Source organism: Colossoma macropomum, unplaced genomic scaffold (assembly GCF_904425465.1).
Source record: "Colossoma macropomum unplaced genomic scaffold, Colossoma_macropomum, whole genome shotgun sequence".
NCBI classification, from domain to species: domain Eukaryota; kingdom Metazoa; phylum Chordata; class Actinopteri; order Characiformes; family Serrasalmidae; genus Colossoma; species Colossoma macropomum.
Genome location: NW_023494789.1, coordinates 32,572,100 through 32,592,765, shown reverse-complemented (window position 1 = coordinate 32,592,765; position 20,666 = coordinate 32,572,100). Strand labels below are relative to the sequence as shown.

Here is a 20,666-nt window from a genome sequence, read left to right as displayed (position 1 = left end):
AAAAAGAAAAAAAATAGACTTGGTAAGTTTCTCTACAATGTATTGATTCACCTCAGACCAAATCACACTCATACAGCCAAAATTATATGAAAATTTGACTTTTATTTCTCTGAAATGTTTGTACAAAAGGAGGGAAAAAATAACCACACATCACAAGTTTAAGGCAGATATTGCACAGACTAGTCCAATTTCTAGAAAAGCTGGGAAGATTCCCTTGTTCTCAGGTAAGGCACAAATGCCAAGTTTACTGTCCATACTTATTTACTCGATACACTTACATGAAATGTCAGAAACAAACATTATTCACATCCATCTTAATGTTTTTGGTGAGAGAGAGCAAGAAAGAGAGAGAGAGAGAGAGATACACATTTTATATATAGTAAAAATGAGAACTATGCCAAAGACAAAACCTGACCCAGTAGATATTTACATGCGCTTAACATTGGCATCTACAAGACCCATTCTCAGCTAAATAGATACAGTATCTAGAATATTAACATCAGTCGTTCTACCGAAGTGAAAAAATAGAGCATCTTTTAAAAATATACGTATTCATCCAGTACCCATCATTGTTCCAGTAAGTCAGCAACTAACGGAATGCTCACAGTGGTATCTGAAGTAGTGGTACACTGGGTTTATCATGTAGTTAAACACAAAAACGTGTCAAGGTTTTGCATTCAGAGAGCCAAAGCTGGGCTTCTGAGTCAAATACTAGCCTAATGCATTACCCATTCTCAAATAAACACCTTTTTTAAACTCACTATTCATAACCCAGTGGCTCAACACTGTACTAGAGGACCACATGACACTTACCCCAACCTGAGAGACAAGCTCAATGCTGACAATCAATAGCAGAAAATGACACCACAATGAAATGGTTACAGTACTGCAGAAATGCTCAGACAACACAAAACACAACTGATAAAAGGCCAGCTTCCTCATACATAACCATACACATTATTAGAAAACATAAGACTAGAGTAGATCTTTACACATCAGCATTTGCATGATTAGAGCACAATATTGAGTTAGCTTAGTTTGACGGAAACTGGTTAAAGAAAAAAAAAAAATAAAAAAAAATAATAATAAAAAAGGCATAACGACAAGAAAATGGCACCACTGTAAGTAAACTGAAAGATAATATGCATTAAATACACATACCTCATGCTTAGACAGGCACAAACTGACAAATTTTAAAAAACATTAAAATCAGGACAGAAAAAGGCATGTCTGCAATAATACATGACAACAGTTTCATGGAAACTATGACCATAGAAAGAAATGAGGCCACTATCAGAGGGCTGGGGTTACAATAAAATCAACAAAGATCTGAGGAAAGTGAAGTGAAACATGAAACAATTGGGTCATAAAGTTAAAAAAAGGCTTAAAAATAATGCCTACTAGCATGCAGACTAAGGCTGAATACCAACCATGGCCAACCATGAAAGTATCAACGTCATGTCAGCAATGCATATCAAATCCCAAGCACGGACATACTTTGCGGCTGCCCATAATGCATCCTTGTTAACCTTTAGCAATACATCAGTAGACAATCTGTAAACTTTTGCCCATTACTGAATATAGGTTTAAAAAGGTACAAACTCCAAAATAACAGTGTCAGCCAATACAGGTATCGAAATACTACTAGTGACTCCGTCCCTCAAGTCTTGGAGAAACAAAACTGGCTCACAGCAATAGAGCTCCCACACTGATCACTGTAACGTATCTCTCACTTCTGCTCCCTCCCGCACTGTCTTTATCAGACACAAACAAGACAAAACATTTATGGCATCTCATGGAAGCAAAATGAGGCTTTGTTCCCTCTAAAGCCTGGAGCACACCAGCCCAAAGTTTTCAAAACAACAACAAACTCAAAGTTGGGTTGATGCACCAGTGTGTGATCGTGGGGAAGTCTCTAGAACAGAGGTGGGGAACGCTGGTGGTGAAAGGCTACGTTTGGGGGCTTTTCCTGCTCAAGCACACTTGATGTGACTCATCAGTCGATGGTCAGGCTCGGTTAGAAAGTTGGAGCAAAGAAAACGCCAACCTGTGCTGGACTCCAGCCCTCGGCTTCCCTTCCCTGCTCTGTAACGTTGTCCTCCAGTCACGCTGTTCTAAAATATTTTCCTCCATTCTCACTGCTTCATGCTGCTTGTCAGCTCTTATTCTGAAAGCGTTTTCTGGAGAACGCTGGGTCAGTGTGCCACAGCCCTGTAACACCATGACCACCCACATTTAATTTGGTAAAAGGACTACAACCCAGTTAAAACGTGTCTGACACGGAAAGGCAAAATACAGCATGGCTCTCAAGAAATCAATGACCACTCTGCTGCTATCTGTCTGGACAGGGTCGCTGCAGAGGCGCAGTCATGCTGAGCTATGTGCTCTGCAGTACAATCAATTTCCCACCCATCTGTCTCCTCACTCTCATCTTTAGATCTTACTACACAGACACTGCACACAAAGCAGGGCGGAGTGGGCTGGGGAAGACGATTTGGGATGATTTAGAGTAAGAAAAAATAAATCTCTATGACCTTAATTTGGGAATGAGCAGCGTAAAAGGGTTTCAGTTTACATTGAACATGATCATGTTTACAAGTACTGGCAGCAATGAAAGATACAGAAATAAAGTGCAGAATGTACAAATGACCATACAAAAACACAGATGTGAGAGAAAACAGTCTGGAAAAGTTGATCCTTGGAAGTAGTGGTTTCATTTGCAGTGGTTTCAGGCAACTGGAACGAGGTATCAAATAACGTACGAGGCTACAGTATGGGAGGAGGTTTTAGCACACACAGTAGATCTACTCCTAGACTGAACAGGGATTTTACATCCAGGTGCTTGGTCCTCAGTTCTCTAACAGACGCTGATTTTCAAACCACCAGCAATCAGACACTTAGCATGCTGGTTTTCTAGGAGCATTCAAGAGTCACACATAAAATTAGCTAGCCATGCTACATAAGAGTCTACTGATCTAACCCTAGGACAGGACATTGATGCATACAGGCAAACACAATCTAACTGCAGTTCTTAAGTATAGAAGAACTTTCACAAACTTCTAAGGCAAATACTGAGCAAGGCCACTTGTATAACTCCAAATGTCAGTCCTGAAAGCAAATTCCACCATTTTAAAAAGTATTTTCTCTGATACAGAAAACACTGAAATAACGGATGCATCTCATCTTGTACCACATGACTAACTCTGCTGGTGTTTATGGAAGTCCAGGATAAAACTGTTAGTAGGAATCTGAAAATGCCCAGTTTAGTATTTTTAGGCCCAATATTATCAAATGCTCAATTGCTATTGTGCAGAAGTGACAAGACACTAAATACTTCTCATGTAGTGATAATGTGAAAGTCATTTAAAAGTTTTGCTGCTTAAAAAACATCTTTTGTCAATATAAGGTGATCTTGGTGTCTGATTCTACAATCAGGTTATCTGACACATACGCAAAAAGTTTCCAGCTGGTTATCTAGCAACCATCAGAGGACATCCATGACAACCGGGGATTATTAGGGCAACCGAATTCAACAGTAACATTACTGTCACATGGTTGTCCTTCTCCAACCTAAATAAGAGACTTCGACAGATACATGAATAAGAGAATCCACAGCAGAGATGTTGCATTCATTAAATGGTTGAAAGGGAATGTACTTTCTAATCTTTGTTTTTCGTCCCTTATAACTGAGCGCGCTTGCACGCACATGTCCTGGTATAATTTCTCTCAATTGACCGTTTCCCTGACTGCATGGAGTGTATGTTGTGAACTCCAGGTGTGCGTGACACTGCTTGGGCTTGGACTGGCTGGTCGCACTGGGCCGTGGACCACACTCCACACGCTGCTTGGCTGGAAACTCACAGCTGAAGTGACCCTCTGGGGCACCAACGCCAAGCTGACACTGGGCCCTCCAGAAGGGGGTGCTAGAGCTGAAGCATTTAACACTGGCACAGACACTGGGAGAACACCCTTCTCCTCCAGGCTCAGAGCAGAGTCCAACTGGCTGCTGGAGACAGGAACCAAGCTTCTGCTGCTCCTTTCTCGCTCTAGGTCCTTGCTCAGAGATTCTGTACCCGAAACAGCAGGGGGTGCTGTAGCTGAAGGTAGCTGCTGCTGCTCCTTCTGTCTCTGGCTTTCCTGCTCGGCAGCTCTCTGTAGCGCTGCGTCCACTAACAGCTTCAGGTCACTAAAATCGTGAGGGCACAGCTCCGGTGGGGTAGGGGGTGGCGTGTTGAACAGCACCCCAGTAGGGCTCATCGTACCCAGGCTTGAACTGCTGGAAGAAGAGGGTGGAATGGTAGTGATGCTGGGGTTAGGAGAGCCAGCTAAACCTTCTTTTTTCAGCAAACCCTGAGTGTCCATCTGCATAAGAGCCTTGACGCCTCCATCTCGATTTGTTACACCGGAGCCCACCAGGCAGCCAGCCCCTGCCAAAATGGCTGTCGCTGTGTTACCCAGCATGCTCAAATCCAACGTAGGGGCGGGGCGAATGACAGAGGGGCGGGGTGTGGGCACAGAGGGAGGGGTAGCGTGGTCTGGAGAAGAGGAGCCGACTGGTCGACTGTCTGTTTTGCCAGCGCGGCGGGAAATGGTGAACTGAGTGGGGTCTTTTCCATCCTTCCTGAGCAAGTCGGGAAGCAGCCGTCGTCTGGCATTGATGAACCAGTTACAGATCTATCACAAATAGAAAATACATAAGTATTACACAAATGTATATGCCAAATGAGCATGAATTAAAGGAATACTCCACTGTTTAACCTGTGTGCTGTACCTGTAGCATGCAGTTAATCACTGCAGACAATTTGGACATATTTTCTGTGCATAATAGAGCAACAGAAAAACTGAAGCCCTCTCCCATTGGCTTTTATTATAAATATGTTGAATTAACAGAGTGCTGTCTGTTGTAATTGACTATACAAAGTGGCAATGAGTTCTTTAATACCATTTATTTTGTTGTTTATACTACACACTCAATGAGTACTAATCCTCATACAGTGGCCCCAATAAAAGCATTTGGACATTTGTGCCATACTTAAGTATATAAAGCTCCGTGGCTCACACAAGTAGCAAAAGTCACTTCCCCTGGAAAAACTAATGAATCACAAGCATCAGGCTCTACTAAATTTCAGAAGGTCTGGACACTCTGTGGCTATATTTGGACAAGATGATGTTACCTGTGGTATAGTTCAAAATATCTTTCCCTCTCTCACTTATGAGTTCATGATCCTGTCTATAAACACCTGCTTACTAACACCACTGTCAGAGTAACAGCCCCAGATGTCTGTGCTTTACAATACCCTCGTTGCAGTCTGTTTCAGAGAAAAGCACTTTTAGCACAATGTCAAACTAATGGTAGACTCTGTCTGGAAAAATTAGAGAATTCTAAACAAAGATAATCATTAAACATTTTATGAAGTGACCTAATGAACTTTAGGTTTAGAAAAAGTGGTTAAATGGTTAAATGTTTCCATATACTTACGGCCACTCTATATGCTGATACTAAATAGCAATTGACAACTATAAATAATGCGATTTTACAAGACCTGCATACAGAATCTCATGATTTGTTTCATCTTTACTCAACTAACATGATCATGCTTACAGGGGAATTCCACCATATTCTCAAAGTTTCCCCCGAATTAAATCAGGATTTAAACAAAGTCATTCAGAGTGGTTTGATGTGAAATGCGGCATTCTAGAGAAACGTAACAAGTCAGAAACATTCAGTGGTGGTGAGAAGAACCAGACATCTGAAGAGCTTAATGCCTCTAAAAGTTATTTTACAGAAAGTCATTACACAATGATGTACAACAGTTTTGAGAAGATCAGCATTACACAGGCCTGTTATGATCATGAAATTTTAACTGAAGATTAACTGTTGTACAAATAATTGCAATTAATGATTTGTCTTTTGCTTATTTTATTTAACTAATAAAGTACAAGTCTAAAGCATCTAAATTGCCTTATTAGCCATCTTGCTTAGCTAGCTCTTTAGTTTGCAGCTAAGACGGTTACACTGCATTTTGCGTAAGTATCTACAGTAACACAGTCAGCCAAAGCTTACATTTTTCTTGAGACAACAGAAATGTGAGCTAAAAAACGCAAGCATACATGCTAAAATTGGCATTACATATACTAGCTATCAGATTAACAAACATTCCCACTATAGCACGCAATTTAAAGGTTAAACCTTTAGGTTAGCAGAACTAGAAAAGGTTAGACTTCTTTTATTTACATTTGTTTGGCTCAAGCAAATTAATGAAAACGCATTATGCTTGTTGTGATACAACATGATTGTGAAATCTAACGACTGTGGAAAATAACTGCGGACAGATTAAATGACTGTGATCAGGTGATTATGTAATTGTGACAGGCCTAACATTACATAAAAAACTCAGAAGACACGGCTAAGTTCACAATCTAGGTTATGAATTTCAAATAAAATGGCTATGTGTGTGTTGTAAACATTGTGACTTCTGGTTCCTACCACCACTGTAAAGAAATCCCAGTTGGTAAGTTTCTCCACAATGAGCCATTTCACATCAAACTACTCTGAATGACTGTTTACATCTCAACCACTGAATTAAGCAGTAATTTTGAACAGTGAGTGGAGTAGTCTCCTTTAAGATGTAATCTCACTTTACATCTCATTTTCAGTATTTCAGAGCATTTTTTTTAGTTCGAACTTGAACGACATTCCTTTCCACTGAAGACTCTGTAATGAGATCACTCATTACAGTGCAGTTTAAAAAACATGCAACAACAAGAAAGCCTACAGAATAGGAGACTCTGATTTGACACAGAGACTTGGATCAGTAATGAGATTGCTCAGATCTGACTAGCTATTAACAAAATTACTGAACTACTTCACTTGACAAAGCATAAATTAAAACTCAAACTTACAAAATTGCCCCCTTAAACCAAACAGAGCTGATCAGCTGAGACATGTTTGGTGTGTAAAGTAATGAAGGTCTAGGTTACCCAAAATACTTAATACTGACATCTATTATATTAGTATTGTAGTGAATTTTGGAATCCAAACATGTTTTGGCTCATCAACTGTTTGAGGTAAGGGGAAAAACTGTGTAGATGTGATTTTTCGGTGAACGTTTCCTTTAATAGGCTGATAAGAGCACCTGGCTCCAGCTTATTACAGAACCTTGGGTGCCTGTGTGCACCCTCCAGTGGCTGAACTGTGAACTCCATGCTTTCAAACAGCTGGCTCTAATGGAGATTGGAGGGAAATATGCAAAGCCACAGACAGAGCAAAGGCCTCAGCGCCTGCATTCCTTCACACTGACAACACTGCAGCTCCCGGATCTCAGTCAAGGACAGAACAAGGCTGAGATTTCCCACCCTGTGTGTCCAAGCCATTCAATGCCATTTTTGCTAATGGATTTGACAGCCTGATGATTGCTGAATGCAAAATGTATGTACACTGTAGAAAGAGACAGGGAATACTTGACTATGGGAACATGTGAACACTAAGCATGCTAGAAGACTGCTACAACAGAACTGAGTGGAGTGATGTGCATTACAAAGCTCACCTGCGAGATAGACAGATTAGTCTGCCCTGATAGGCTGAGCTTCTCCTGCTCAGAGGGATAGGCATTGAGACGATGCTCGTACAACCAACTCCTCAGAATCTGAACGGATTCTTTGGGCAGGTTTCCGCGACGGCGACGCTTGGCGGAACCCCCTGCTCCTCCGGCACCGGTCGAAAGATTGAGCGGGTAATTGTCATCCTCGCAGGGGTCACTGTCCGACATAGCGGAAAACTCCGTCTCTCCACCATGCTCCTCTTCATAGACTGAGAAAACCAGGGCAACAGAGGATTTTATTGGTCTCAAATAAAAACACATGGGATAGAAATGGCAGAGGAATGTGCTTTAAACTGGCTCAAGGATATGAAAGAATAGATCTGGTTTTCCTGCATCATCTTAGGCAATACAGATACAGCATGCATTTCAGTTTAATGACAAGCCGTGCTGACAAAACAGTGGATCAGATACACATGTCTACACACATTGATCTGCCTTTGGCCAGATATTTGCTACATTTTCACAGATGGTAACCCAATTATGGACAGAATATGGCAAAACTCCAACTAAGGCGGATATCATAAATACCTTATTCCAGTCATGTATTTAGAACCACTCTTTACAGGGAACAGAAAGCTATTACTTCAGATATCGCAGCATGCAAGATCTTTTACAACATTAACCCTACAGCATAACAAGACTATAATGGGAGCATATTATCAGACCTACTGTTCTTAATTAAACAGTACTGCATAAATATGGCTTCAAAAATTGCACATTTGTCCTCAACTTTCCAACATCATCATGTCAAAATGAAATCTGGTACTAGATAAAGGAGGTTTCCACGCATCTGAGCTTCACAAATATCGGTAAACGTCGATATCATCTCCAAAACCAGCTGGAAGAGCTGTTAAAAGTGACTCTGCGTCTGACTGATGAAACAGACTGCTGTAACAGCTTGTATAGAAATGTAAAAACCACATGTTCACTCTGGCACTGCAATGTGACAAGACGTGAATAATATGCTTACAAAGACTGAGCACACGCATCTTTAGAGCTTAGATAATGATTACCTAAAGTCAAGGCAAAGAAGAGGTGGGGTGGGAGTTAATCTATCTACCCTTTAATTTCCTCCCTTTCATCCCCTATGCTTCCTCCTCTTTCGATTTACCACACAAAATCTGGGAACTAGGCTGCACCATTCCAGCCCGTCCCATCAACCTCAAGTGCGGATTGCTAACCAGCTAGGTTTCTTCTTCATTTGGACCGTCCATAAGTAAATACTCCAAAACATCAAACAAGTGCCAGAAACCAAAATCTTAGTTTTTGCTTAACTAATCTGAGAATTATGGGCTGGTTTTGTGGGCATGGATTAAATCGAATATTGGTCTAAACTACAGTGTCAGTGTTTCTCCATTTAAAAAATGTGTTTAGCCTAGGCTTAGGCTTAGGCTTAATGTGGGTCTTGGAAACCAGGCCCAAGAGTTTTACTGTCTTAAGACCTAAAGTGCTGTGAGGAAAACCACTTTTAGGGTCAGTTTGCTGGATAGGGATTAAGCCTAGTCCTGGACTGAATTTACCTTTCAGTGAAAAAACTCCAATCTGAATCACATCTAGTGCAGGACTTGGATTAATCCTTGTCTGGGAAACAGTTCCTTAAGGTCTCAGACTCTGTATTCACTCAATATTAGCCCTCAGATTTAACACCTTAAATCGACAATTTTGCTCCAAATAAATATTCCGAGATTATAAATCTCTAGACTGAATCATTTGAAATATTAAAAATACCATAAGTACACTGAGCTTGGGATGTGCTGGAAAGTCGCTGGGCTAAAGTGCACATATCCCCCATTAGGGGAGGAAAAGAAATCCCACATTTCTACCTCAACTATTTGTTGACAAGTTTGTTGGTGAAAAGCCAGGCTTGAAGCCCCTGGTTAGCAGTCTATGTCCACTCCATAACCTTTGAAATGCTGAACATGACTTAAAACAGAACTACAATGGTGCTCAGAGGGCAAACGAAACGGACACCAGTCTGCCTGTGTAACAATAAAGCAGCGTCTCCGTTGAAAATGTGCTTGCTAAATGTTAGCAACAACATAGTTTTCCTCAGAGAACAACTGAAAAGAAATGCGGCGGTGTGGATTGTCTTTCGCCCCGCTGGTGTAACCCGAACCCCTCAAGAGCAGTTAGAAATGTGGGAGTTCCTACGTGCCCCTCTAACAAAGGAGATTGTGTGTGCAGTATCCGTCTCCAGCACTGAGGGCTTTAGTGCTCGTTTCCATTCACAGAGCTGCCATTTCCCCCTCCCTCCGGACGTGCAGCCAGCCTACAGTCACATCGGTGGACGAGGCTGAAGTTGGCTTCCTCTTCGAATTCCCCGTTCCACCTTAAATGGTGCAGCATTTGCATTAGACCGCTGCACAGGCGCCAGAATGTAACCGCAGCACATTTAAGGTGGAACGGAAAATTCGAAGAACCACCTAACTTCGTCGTCGGTACCACGGCTGCACACATGCTCAGCTGCCTTTCATTAACTACAACCAGTCGACAAACCATACAAACGCTTTAGTGACCCGCATCTACGTCTAGTTTTGATGTGATTTTACGCTGAAATTCAGGAGAAATAAGGAGACACGAGGCTAAATGAAGGCGCTGACAGCAGGTTTGTGGCTGCGTGGGCTCGACAGTTATGAGACCGCGCTGCTGCTCTTGTCATGCTGGCTGGGATAAAAAGTTTCTGAGCTTTCGAGATGTGTGCGTGTCCTTAAAGAGGAACTCCACTGACTTTTCAGCACTTATGTATAATTAAATGATTAACATGTCGATAAAGTCACTCAGAGCAGTTTGGTGTGAAATGCTTTCTTTCGGAGAAACTTACAGAGTCAGAACTGTTCACAGCGGTGGTGATAGGAACCAGACGTCTGAGGAGTTCAGCGCCCCTAAGAACTCCATCACAGAAAGAAAGTTATTACATTCAGTGGTCATAAATGCACTGTCTGGTGTCTAAAAGATCGGTTTATAGTACTTTTAAAGTAAAGTTTGGGTCTAAAACGTTTTTAATCAGTTTGTTTTAATCCATTTATGGCGGACGGATACATGAGGAGTGTTCTAAAGGAACAAAATAGTCCTTAAAGAAAACTTTTTTTTTCAGATTGGCCGTTATTTTACCTTCATCAGCGTTACAAAACAAACTCAGAAAACAACTGTAGGTTCGCTGGCGGTTTTGGATAGTAAACAAAATGTCTAGCTATATTTGCATTGTAGACTCCTGGTTCCCATCACCACCACTGTAAAGAAATCTGAGTCGGTAAGTTTCTCTGCAAATGAACAGTTTCACATCAAACCTCTCTGAATGAGCATTCCTATATCAACCACTGAATTATGCAAAAATCTTGAAAAATCGTTGGAATTCCCCTTCAAGACTTGCTTACATTTAAATGAGTTTTCAATACTAATACTAGTAAAGTTACCTATTTGTGCTGCATTCATTTTAAACAAAACCTCTGTGGTCACTGAGTGAAAAAACAAAACGTTGACGTTAAATTAAAACCCTCAGATTTACAAACACAGGCGCCTCGCGGACAAACTTTCCCAAGCCTGCATCACGCAGCGCAGCCAGTGACGGCAATTTGTCACCGTTTCAAACAGTCAGCTCGCGTTTTACCTCCAAACACTGTGTGAACATCAGCCAAGTGGAATTCCCCGTGAGCCCAGTGTGCTAAGCAGCCAGTTAGCTAACCGCTCAGTTCATGAAACTGCGTCCAAAACAAAAACCCTGTCGATAATCACCCACAACAACATCAGCATACATCAAATTAGCCGCATTATGCTACGGGACATAACAAAGGACACGAAGGGACCACGTCAGACCGCTTACACACGGGAAAAACACACTAAGAAATCCAGAGAGTTAGCCTGGGGAGTAGATTTTTTAGGCTCGAAAAGATTCACAATCCCCGCGATGGCTGCTACAAAAGGAGACATCCAGCCGCGCTCTCCTCAAACATGCACAACTGTCCTCGCTGGCAGCGCCAGATGGACACCACGCTCCATGCTTGGCTGTAGGTTAAGTAACGTTAGCTAACTGGCTACAGCTAACAGCCCCGTCCGCATTCAAACCCAAACACACGCTGCATTTGCTCCCAACAAAAAGCCACATTCCTGTTAAAACCAACAGTCGCACACTCTTCGTCAGCCGTCCACCACAGAGAACGGCTCTGCTTAAAAACAGAAAACTTGCCAAATTTCAAGTTACCTCTTTTAGCAGATTTCATCCTTTGTTGGATAATGTTTCACAAAAAATCCGCAGCTTTCGAAGTTCCTTGGCGAAGAAATGCGTGCTTCCGACAAAACGGTGACAACGGGATCTCTTTTCTTTTTTTCTTTCTCGCCAAGACAAGGTGTTGTTGCTCTCTCTCTTTCCTCCAGTCTGTTCGACAGCCGCTCTCTGTGTATCGCGCCGAAGTGCACCGCAGCTCGTTAACGGATCCGTCTCATTTTCCTGCGCATACCAACCAAAAGCATCAAATCTTGTTGACAAATCTGTCCCGCTTTACCTGCAGTAGAAGCGACGCCAACTCTCGGTCTGCCAGTGACAGCAGCGCCCCTAAGTCCCGCCTCCTCGTGGTCATCCAACCAATCAGAGCCGCCGGCTGCTGTACGCGACGACGCGATGTCATCACCGCCTAATGAGTGACAGCCGAGTTTAAGCGTTACATTCAAAATTAAGCCAACAGATTCGCAAGAAACTCATCGACGCTGACACTCAAACTGCTTTTTAACGGCTCTGATATAATATGCTGTTCCAGTTTCTTGATTAGGATAGAAATGTGGGAGAAATAATGAATTAAGTTCTTCTTATTTTTGTGGCTAGACTGCACTTTCCCACCAAAAGGCCTTTTCCCGGTTGTGTCAAACCACATCTACAGCCTGACTAGCTTAAAGGGGAATGCCACTAATTTTTTACAAATTTTGGCACTATGAATTGGTTAAGATGTACACAAAGTCATTCAGAGAGGTTTGGTTTGAAATGCTACGTTCTAGAGAAATATACCAAGACAGAATTGTTCACAGTGGTGTTGACAGGAACCAGATGTCCACCTCACAGAAAATTATTAGATAAAATGAACGCTCTGTTATGAATACACTGCCTGATGCCTGAGACACTGTTTTATGATAGTTTTGTGAAGGTTTTGGCGTAAAGTGTATTTCCAAGACCCATTCATGGCTGAGGGGTACATGCAGGTTGTTGTAAAGCAAAATAGTCCCCAAAGATGTTTTTTTTAGATTTACCACAATTTTACCATCATTAATATTACATATGATAATATAAAAACTCAGAAGACACATGTAGGTTCACTGGTGGTTTTGGATAGCAAATAAAATGGCTATATTTGTGTTGTAGACATTGTGACCCCTGGTTCCTATCACCACCACTGTACAGAAATCATTTCATTTCACATCAAACCACTCTGAATGACTGTTTACATCTCAACTGCTGAATTATGCAGAGATTTTGAAAAAAAAAGGTTTTTGAATGATTAAGCTGTGACATTTAGAGTGGTTTGATGTCAACTGCTTAGAAACTAAGAATTGTTCACAGAGGTGGTGACAGGAACTAGATGTAAGACATGTTTAATACCTCCAGAAACTACCTCACAGAAAATTCTAAACATATTTTAACATATTAAAATACATTCATGACAAATAGGTACATGCAGGACAAAACAGTCCCCCAAAAATATAGTTTTAAATAAATAAAAAAAAGTTTTAGTTGTATCATTATCAGCATTACATATAAAACCAGAAGGCACATGTAGGTTTACTGGTCATTTTAGATGGTACATAAAATGATAATATTTGTGTAGACATCGCAACTCCTGGCTCCTATCAACACCATTGAGAGTCAGTATTCTTCTCCGTAAGGCACCATTTCACTAAGCTAATATAAGCTGCTTTGGCTGTTTTGGGTCTGTCCATCACGTATCTGTTTTCTTTGTATGATGTCCAACATTGTTCTCACTTTCTACTATATGTATGTGTTTAATAAAACTGCCTTTTGTTACTTTGGACAATGATTCAGACGAATGATAAGAAATGGAAGTTTCTAAAAGCAGGCCTCTAACTTTCTTTTGAAGCCTGTCATGTCTGTAGGCTAATGGATAGAGCCATATGCTGCAGAGAAAAAATCTGGGTTGTGTTAGCAACAGGAAAATGTTTTTGGGGAAAAAAAAGAAATCCAGAGAGTTAGCCTGGGGAGTAGATTTGTGATGCACCTTGTCTATGGAATGCTCTATAAAGTTAGCTTGTAGCTACTGGCTACAGTGCAGGATTCCCAAGGTCTGGTTCCAAAATAGTAGGCCAAGTGTTTTACAAGTTCAGCCTCTTTTTTTGATGACTAAGTACAGTGAATAGACTTCGTTCAAAAATCTTGAAAGGGAAAAGCATATGGTTTCATTTCGCTTCATGTGAATCCTGTGAAGCCTCCCTGTACTTGGATATCCCTGCTGAAAAAACAGCAGAGGACAGCATGAATTCACTCCTGGTCTAAGCTGGTCTATGCAGGTCTAGTGCTGGTTTAGCTAGTCACCCAGCATGGTCTTGCTGGTTTATGAGCACACCAGCATCCAAAACATAACATATGCTGGTTTTGCTGGTGACCAGCCATGCTAGTCTATGCTGGTTTTTTCTAGCAGAGTCTACATAATGGCTGTCTGAAGGTACATGACTCAAATTATGTAACAATTTGTGCAGTATTTTTCTATTTGGTCTCACTTTGTTCATTCTAAAGCGCTACACCAGGTCCTTAAATATCAAGCGACTGTATGAAGTTAATTGTAGGGTGTAGGGAGATACTTTAAGCTACTGTAAGCCTACAGTACTGTTGAGTGGGTTGTTGCTAGCAATCTTCAGTTCAAGATTGCTCAGCCATTCTTTTGTTCTACTAATTTAAGGCCTTCACACAAAAGTATGCAAACCCATGAGAACAGTGAAGGAAGGAACAACAATTAACACCTTTTTGGTTAACTTAACTCCATTTTATTGTATTTCTTACTAAAACAAAGACCCTGACATACACAGCCTAAAATTTATATAGCATTAGAGATATTGAACAAATCCTAGTCAGTAAAATATGTGCTTGTCTCATAAAATATTGATTATCGATCATTATAGTAATAATTATCTCATTTTTTTGCTACAGACTCTTGCATTAAGAGTATCGATTTCATCTTGACCCCCTCCTACCCTTGGTAGTATAACCAAATGGATTTCAAAGCAAAACACAGCCAGAGAAAGACAGGAGACCGAGAGCATGACTAGCTCGTTTTTGCATGTTAGGCTGATGAAGACCAGGGAGAAGAGCAGACTCATGTCCCACTGCAGGGTCACTTGTCTGTGCTTCTGTTAACCCGGAGTGTGTGTGGGGGGTGTTGGGGCTGTCTCTTGGTTGTAGCCTACCGATATTAGCATCTGTGCTGTGTGCCAGTCACTTAAGAGGTATATAAAAAAGTTTGTAGAATCCAAGCAGCGTGAACAGAGAAGAAACTGGACGTCCCCCTGAAGTGAGTCTCAAATTGAAATCTTTTTCCAAAATGTTAAATGTCCTGCAATTCCATGTCTGGGGGCAAATTGTGATGTACAAAAGAAGCACAGGAGAGAAACAGATTCCCAGCTGTTTTCCAGAGCTTTAAGCACACTCTGTTGTCACAGAAGACATGAAGTGCATTGGCCCATTGTGGTCCTAAGGGAAGCCCGCAAATATGATCAAGAACACAGACCGGCAGAGTAAAATACATTTAGAGCTCAATATGTGAACAGCAGGGAATAGATGATTTCAAGATATAAGAACTTTTTTAATGTCCTGATATGTTAAAATGAGAAAAGAACTGTGAAACAAACAATACATTAAATGAAGAAAGTACAAAGCAAATAAATTCTGTAACAACTATGTCAACAGAGCAAAGATGGAAATGGTGGTACCACCTCTGGCCTGAATACTGGGAACCTGGATGCAGGAAGAAGTCCACAATCAAAAGGGGAATCTGGTTTGAATGGTTTCTGAAAGAAAATCTCTTTTCCTCCACCACGCTATCTTTCTCTCTTTTGAAATTTCCTCACTATCTGCAGAGTAACTGATGTTAATGTATTGTAGATTCGACCCACGCTACCTCACCCTTTCTTGAAGCAAGGACAAATCCTCACGCATGTCAAATACCTCACTCTCCTATCTGTACTCCCGGCCCTGTTCTTATAAAATGACTCCAATTCCAGTTACATGTTCAGACGCAGCTGATGCGCTTTAACCAGGGCTGACGAACCTGTGCACTGGCACTCACTCGTGTTTGCACTTCGTTTATAGGTGGCATCAAAGAGCAGCCACTGCCGTTATAACAATATCTGGCCAAGTCTCTAAAAGCATGAAAATCTAACCAGCTTAGACAGCATTCATGTGATAATCTGACAGTTTTCCTGAGAAAAGCAATGGCACCTGTAGATGATTCATTCACATCAAAACCTCAAAAGTCCCTTTCCCCCCAATATTTTAATGTTTTTTTTTCACCATTTGGGAATGCCAGCTACCTCTTTACGTTGCGTGAACATGTTATAGTAAGTGTACCAACAGATATGATCCAAAATGACTTCAATCTTACAAACATTAAATTTAAGAACATTTTTGTCTCTCTTCTATGAAGTTATTTTGAGATACAGTTGCATGCGAAAGTTTGAATACCTGTCAAATTACAATGTTTTACTGACTTGTGAAAATAAGTTGCACATCCTCTATGGGGAACAAACTTAAATGTGGCATTTTACTGCAAATTTTAGAGTACAATTTCTGTTTATTTCCAATATACATCTTGTAAATGTTAAATAAAACACAAAATATACAATGTGCTATAACTTTGCACAGGCCACATTTTTTTGTTTTATTTTTCCCCAATATGTTAAATGCAGCAAATAAACCGTAATTGTGCTCACTGAGTGTTCACTGTAGATGATGTGTTCACTTATTTTCACTTAGAACATCAACAAAACATGTCATTTGACCAGGGGTGCCCAAACTTTTGCATATGACAATATAAGATTTTACTATGACAGCAAAGGCCTGTGTTTGACAGTTGTTTTAAGCTATGGACAACTCTATCAGCAGACATGCATATTCTACTGTCCATTACAAAATGCCAGTTCGCTTGGGTTCTAAGTAGAACTGACGGCCACGAGTCTGCAGGGACTCATCAGACATTGCCTTTAAACCCCGAGGAGGGATAAGCAGCAGGCCGTCAGCACACAAAGCCGCAGGCGTCAATGACCCACCCCCGCACCAAATGGACACAGGCAGAGGACAGAGGAGATCCCATTCACACCATTATTGCAGACAGCAAAGGGAGCCATCACTGACCTGGCTAACACATAACACTGCAGACAATAGAACCCAATCACTCAACCATCTCATCGTATAGAGTGTTTTTAAAGAAAGCGGGTGGGGGGTGAAGGAGAGGTCTTTCCTAGTTAAAAATCCTCATGCCTTCTTAAGTGGAGGGAAGGGTCATCAGAGGAGAGGACTTTTGCTGTTAAACCCATATTGGTCTTGTCAAATTCCTAACTGGACTATGAATGCAATGAGTGAACATCCTGTACAGAAACCATCTCTCCGGATGACTCATGCACATGTGTCTGGGAAACCTACATGTTCAGTGCTCTGCTCTAATAAAAGCAATTTATAATCATTAATGCACACAAACAGTGCCTGTAATCTGTGATCATGAAGTTACAGCCACATCTCCATTTCACGGAGGCCTGAAAGTCATCCAATTCAGTGACTGCTTGGTATGACATGTGTAAAGCACATCCCGCTGTGTGTTGACAAGCCAGAAGCCATTTTGTTATGAAGGTGTTATCTCCTTCCTGCTGCCCACGAACCAAATGAACTCACATCACCCCTGAGGAAAAGACAATGTGTTCTTTTTAGACTGGGCTTTGAGCTGATAACTAAACAGGCTAATTGATAAAAAATAAACCATTGATAAAGCAATACGGATGAATTTAAATCTAAGAACTGCCCACTTATGGCTCTGCATGACTGATTACATGTAGTGATTTAAAATGTAAGTAAGTAAGTGGCTAAACTCATAATTAAAGCATACAACTTTTGGCTTAAATACAAGCTTAAACTGTGCACTCTTTCTCCCTAAACAACTAAATAACAACTTGAAATGGCAACCAGTTTGTCTGAAAAGTAACATCATTTAATGTCTTAATTAAACAGTTTGAGGAAGGGTAATGATGCGTAAAACAAAGAAATTAGGAAGGAAAAACCAGTTTGACTATACAAAACACTATAAAATGCTTTTACTTTGACCATGCCAGCTCAAGGACTTGTGCTTACAGCAATTAATACCTATTACCTGTAGTGCCAAAATACACCACAGGGTGGCACTCCATGATCTACTTTGAGCTATACGTTTTGCTATTGCTGTGGAGTTACTAAAACTATGACATGAATATTTAAATGACTGAAATAAACCCATCAACCCGTCAACAGTTTAGACTGGCCTGAAACACTGCACTGAGCTGTAGCTGAAGCTTTACAGAGAAAAGTCTTTACTGAGAAGTCTCATCCTCTCTCCACAAGGCATGAAGCAGACAGTTGTTTTGATCTGTGGTCAGTCCACAGCAGCAGTGTACAGTAAAGGGAGAGCTACACGTATAAAGGAGCTGGACCTGAGTCTTCAACATGGCTGAGATGACCAGGGGTACAGACTTTAGGCCTGAGGTGTGCAACAGCTCATTCCAAACTCCTTGTTTGTGTGCTTAAAGGGGAATTCCACCGCATTTTTTTAATAGCTGTTTCTTTAATGTGTTAAAATGTAAACAAAGTCATTCAGAGTGGTCTGACGTGAAACGCTCCATTCTAGAGAAACTTGTTGAATTAGAATTGTTCACGGGGTAGTGATGGGAACCAGACGTCTGAAGCATTTAATGCCTCTGAAAGCTATCTCAAAGAATGTTATTACATAAAATAGTCCCTATTTACCGCATTTTTTCAATCCATTCATGGTGGAGGGGTACATGCAGGGTGTTGTGAGGCAAAATATATTTGTCCCCAAATATATATATATATTTTTTATTTACCACCATTTTACCATCATCAATATTATGTATGAAAATATAAAACTCAGACAACATATGTAGGTTCACTGGTGGTTTTGGATAGCAAATAAAATGGCTATATTTGTATTGCAGACATTGTGACCCCTGGTTCCTATCACCACCACTGTGAAGAAAACAGCTAGTCAGTAAGTTTTTTTCACAACAAACCGTTTTACACCCAACTATTCAGAATGACTTTGCTTACATCTGAACAACTGAATTTTATTTTAAAACAATTTGAACATTTGAAAAATTGCCAGAATTCCCCTTTAAGACTGTGGAATTGACCTCTTCTTCCCCACTCTCTCTCACAAAATGCAAAAAAATCAATGCAAAAAATCTAAATGAGCAATAAATGTTTTTTTTTTTTTACTCATTTGTCCATCACATGCAACAGACTTCTCTTGATATTGGAGCAGACAGAAAACTCCATCCAATCATTTCTCCAAAATGCAAAAAAGCATCTATTGCTCCCCAACATGTGACGTCCTACATGTACTACTGATTAGCGATCTTTAATCCTTTTCAATGGGGAATTCTGTATATGGTTCCTTGTGCAGTAACACTTGGGAACACACCTGATAAATGATGTGGAAGCGTCTTTTGATGAGAAAGCCAAGCAGAAGAAAACAATAACAGCAGGATGGGGATAAGAACTACAGTACTACAGTACTATGTCATCTTTTTTCATTCTGACAGGCATTTGTTTATCCTCTTGTCATCACTTCAATGTGTCTGCAGCTCATAATAGAGACGGTGATGGACTGAAATTAAGAAAGCACATGAATTAACAGGAAGACAAATATTCCAGAGAGGACAGACACAACGAGGAATCCTCTGAGCGTGTGTGTGTAGGTGTGTGTGTTCTACGCAAACTACAGAGAAGGCTGTTTTTACTGGATGGGGCAGTGGAGGGGGCAAAAAAAGAAAAAAGAAAAAAAGGTGTGGCTACTTTACTCCACATATTAGAAGATCTCTTATCCAAGATATTAGAACATTTAAAACAGTCTGATATAGAATTTAGGTGATTTCATTATCGATAACAATTTTAATAATAATAATAATAATAATAATAATAATAATAATTGATGTACTAACAATAAAGTCTGTGTGAGGTTTTCCTTGGCAGTCTCTGAAAAGAGCTCTTCATGTGTCTTGTCCATAATTTCCACTCTCTCTCGTCTCTCCTTTCTTGATTATACAATGCCGCCAAAAAAGCAGCATTTTATGCTGGAGCAGGTTTGTTCGATGCCTGTCTCCTCACGCTGTTCTATCTTCTCTCTCCCCCTTTTCTCTTCCTGCTCCAGTTGTTTAACCCTCTCTCTCTCTCTCTTTCTCTCTCACAGCCGTGTCTGGGCCTCTGGGACGTAGATCTCGATGCTGTCTGCACTCTCTGTAGCTGAATTCTGTTTGACAGACTGGGCTCTCTTGGCCGCCATCAGCCTCTTGCGGGCCTCCTGCCTCTGCTTATCCACTGCTTCTCCGCTCTTCTCCCGTCCCAGCGCTGGCTTACTCTTCCCGGGCTTCTTCGGCACAGGAGGAGCCTGCTTCTGGTTCTCCTGAAGTGAAGGCAAAACATGCACAATGAAGGAAGATGCAGGATGTGACGCTAACAGCTTCAGATGTTTCAGATTGTTGAAACTGCAACAGTTTGAAACATTTGTTGCTGCAAAAAGTAAAGAAGTTTTAGATGTGTCCAAATTGATGCACTACAGTTATAGAGATGATTACATTTTAAGTGAAAACATCGTGTAAGATTGAAAATGAAGTTATAACAAAATGAATATCCAGAAAGTACATTATTTATCACTTAATAATGTCTAATTGTTCTAAAAAAATTTAATACTGAACAAAAACATAACAGTTTATTCATATTTCACTTATTAATACAATATCACAATCTATCTGGCATGTCACTGAATAAAACACCATCTATTAATATGACTTTTAATATGCTTAATATCAACATTT

General features: G+C 40.7%; 2 protein-coding genes across 2 annotated transcripts in view; both read right to left on the bottom strand.

Moving 5' to 3' along the window:
- Positions 1-1,061: 1,061 nt before the first annotated feature.
- Positions 1,062-12,127, bottom strand: LOC118808381 (homeobox protein TGIF2). Its single transcript, XM_036571008.1, has 3 exons — positions 11,800-12,127; positions 7,548-7,810; positions 1,062-4,674 (listed from the first exon to the last, which is right to left on the bottom strand). The coding sequence occupies exons 1-3, from the start codon at positions 11,816-11,818 to the stop codon at positions 3,727-3,729; spliced, it is 1,230 nt and encodes a 409-aa protein (XP_036426901.1). The 5' UTR covers positions 11,819-12,127; the 3' UTR covers positions 1,062-3,726.
- A 2,432-nt stretch (positions 12,128-14,559) lies between these two features.
- Positions 14,560-20,666, bottom strand: part of dlgap4b (discs, large (Drosophila) homolog-associated protein 4b) — an 82,924-nt gene continuing 76,817 nt past the window's right edge. The window contains exon 14 of the mRNA XM_036571007.1: positions 14,560-20,254. Coding sequence (XP_036426900.1) covers positions 20,036-20,254 — 219 coding nt within the window. The 3' untranslated portion in view covers positions 14,560-20,035. The remainder of the gene's footprint in view (positions 20,255-20,666) is intronic.

Bases quoted from the DNA above. Each gene is read 5' to 3' on its own strand.
- LOC118808381 (XM_036571008.1), bottom strand. The intron at 4,675-7,547 runs GTGAGCTTTGTA...TATTTGTGATAG, and splicing joins CTAATCTGTCTATCTCGCAG to ATCTGTAACTGGTTCATCAA.